The sequence below is a fragment of the Vigna unguiculata genome, chromosome 7, assembly GCF_004118075.2.
Source record: "Vigna unguiculata cultivar IT97K-499-35 chromosome 7, ASM411807v1, whole genome shotgun sequence".
Classification (NCBI taxonomy): domain Eukaryota; kingdom Viridiplantae; phylum Streptophyta; class Magnoliopsida; order Fabales; family Fabaceae; genus Vigna; species Vigna unguiculata.
In genome coordinates this window covers 18,785,579-18,787,983 of record NC_040285.1, presented here as the reverse complement: position 1 = coordinate 18,787,983, position 2,405 = coordinate 18,785,579, and the positions used below count along the sequence as shown (strand labels likewise).

Here is a 2,405-nt window from a genome sequence, read left to right as displayed (position 1 = left end):
CATGTGCACCTTCAAAAGAGTTATTCATATTTCAACATCTACTTTATGCAGTGAGGTAAACATTAGTGACAAAATTTGACATCAATGGTGAAGGGATGTTATAACGAGGAAAGGGGGAACAAAATGCACTAGTAAATTCCAATTTCGAAAATAGCTAGAGTTTGATATTCCGGCCAAAAGTCCTTTCGAGGTCACTAATAACTGTCAAACCCTGTCAGCCACGTTAACCACTAAATAGGCAGAGACTAAAAAAGGTTGCTATAAATACGTTGGAGACCATTAAGTAAACAAAATTCTGGAAGGAGTAAAATCGGATACTCACTTAAATGTCAAAAACATATGTACTCCTTTTACTAGAAAAAAAAAAAAAAAAACATGCAATTTTTCTTAAACAAACTAGTCTCATGCAAATATCAGTCAAGGTCAAGATTAAACTGGTGAAACAATAATTACCTTTACCGATTCTAGGAATTGACAAAAGTAATTGCCAGTAAAGTTATGAGTACAGCTAGTGTTGTGCTTAAAAATGTGGAAACACGTCAAAAATGGTAAGAAAAGAGTGATGGTTTGAGGATGCAAGCTGAGGATCCATTGAAATGAGGAAGTTAAAAGACTAAACTCCCTCCTAATCAGAATAATAGCAAGTTAGCAACAGGCTCATAACAACACATTTTTAAGTATTTTGATAGCCTGTATTCACAACAAACCGTGAGAATTTCAGCAATTAGTGCCAAGCCTTGTAATATAAATGTCCCTGAACAAAATTGACATTATTTAATCACCAACCTCCGGCATTACAAAACAAAATTTGAAAGCGGTGTAGAAATGATTTGGTCCTATGCTTTAGAGGCCCATACCAGAGCAATTTCAAAATACGCCAAAAATCAAACTATAACAGAAGGAAAAACAAAATCAACAACAAATTTGATTAAACTAATTCCCATAAACCAACATAAAGTTGGACATTAACAAAAAGAGTTGTTTGATATGACATCATTTCAGAGGAATAAACCTAGAGGAGTGGGTGGCACCTATACCAGGCCTTCCATGCTTAACCGGCTTGTAAGAGATTGAAAACTCAGCAAGATAATGCCCAATCATTTCCGGCTTAATTTCAACTTGATTGAAAGTTTTCCCATTGTAAACACCAATGATGCTCCCTATCATCTCGGGCACGATGATCATGTTGCGGAGGTGGGTTCTCACCGGCTCTGGCTTCTCACCAGCTGGAGCCTCCCGTTTCTATTGCAACAAAATTATTAAACCCTCATTAAAACTAGACACCATAATAACATTCACAATGATTAATGCCCAAAATAAATCCAATTTCGATCTTGTCTGAATATATTTCTACACAACCTCTTCTAAAACACAAAAAAAAAAAAAGAACTCCTCCACGTGCTAGTTTTTAACGTATAAATTACCTACTGTAGCTTAGGAAAAAAATTGCTCCTTGTTTTCTTCCACTCCTAAAGTGCTTGCACACATAAATTCATCCAAACATAGGCTTGAGAACAGAACCTTAACAAAAGTGTATAAACAGTCAAATTTGAAGTAAATGAAGTTGACATCAGAAAAACTCACCGCCTTACGGAGCTTCTTGATTAGTGCCATAGGTTTGCGGGTCAAACCGCGTTGAAATCTTCTGCGGGCGCGTGCTGTGAAGAGCTTGACGAGTTCATCCGTGGACATGTCCAAGAGAGCATCGAGATCAACGCCTCGGAAACTGAACTTCTTGAAGGTCCTCTTCTTCGGCACTCCTTGACTCACCTCAGTTTCTACGTCCGCCTGAAAACAACAAAGAAGAACAACACCATCAGTGTCACTGTTTCACAATACACCGGAGAGGAGATCGGAATTCACCATTATTGCTGCCACACTCGCGCTCAATCGCTAGGGTTTTTGCGGCCACCTTTTGTACTATGCTCAGGTCAACAGAAAGGACTAGTGTACACCTTAGTGTTAAATATAGTGATATATTAATCACTTCCTTTATATATTTTTTTATTTTTTTAATGAATAATTGTTTACAAAATAAACATATCTTCCTTATTTTTCTAATAAAATATTATTTATATCTTTTAATTTTTAAATGAATATTTAGTTCATTTTTGTCTTAAATAAACCGTATTAATTATTTTATACTTTTAATAAAGAGACATTTATTTTTATTATTGTGTTTAAAAACATGATACTTACTAAAATTGAATAGAAAATTATGAAAAGTAAGAAAATTAATTTTAGAAATATAAATTTAATAGTTTTTTCTTAAAAACTGAATAATTAGCCACAACAATAATCTGTTTGTAAGGCCCACACATATTCTGTCCTTTTATTTAAGAGTTGTCCAATCTATCGGGCCTAAGGGCTGGCCCAAAAGGGGATTCAGACCTAATTTGTTCTAA

General features: G+C 35.0%; 1 protein-coding gene across 1 annotated transcript; it reads right to left on the bottom strand.

Annotated features, from left to right (window-relative positions):
- Positions 1 to 737: 737 nt before the first annotated feature.
- Positions 738 to 1,955, bottom strand: LOC114190418 (40S ribosomal protein S15-4-like). The gene is made up of 3 exons (XM_028079290.1): positions 1,864 to 1,955; positions 1,585 to 1,788; positions 738 to 1,242 (listed from the first exon to the last, which is right to left on the bottom strand). The coding sequence occupies exons 1-3, from the start codon at positions 1,864 to 1,866 to the stop codon at positions 994 to 996; spliced, it is 456 nt and encodes a 151-aa protein (XP_027935091.1). The 5' UTR covers positions 1,867 to 1,955; the 3' UTR covers positions 738 to 993.
- Between the last annotated feature and the right edge of the window lie 450 nt (positions 1,956 to 2,405).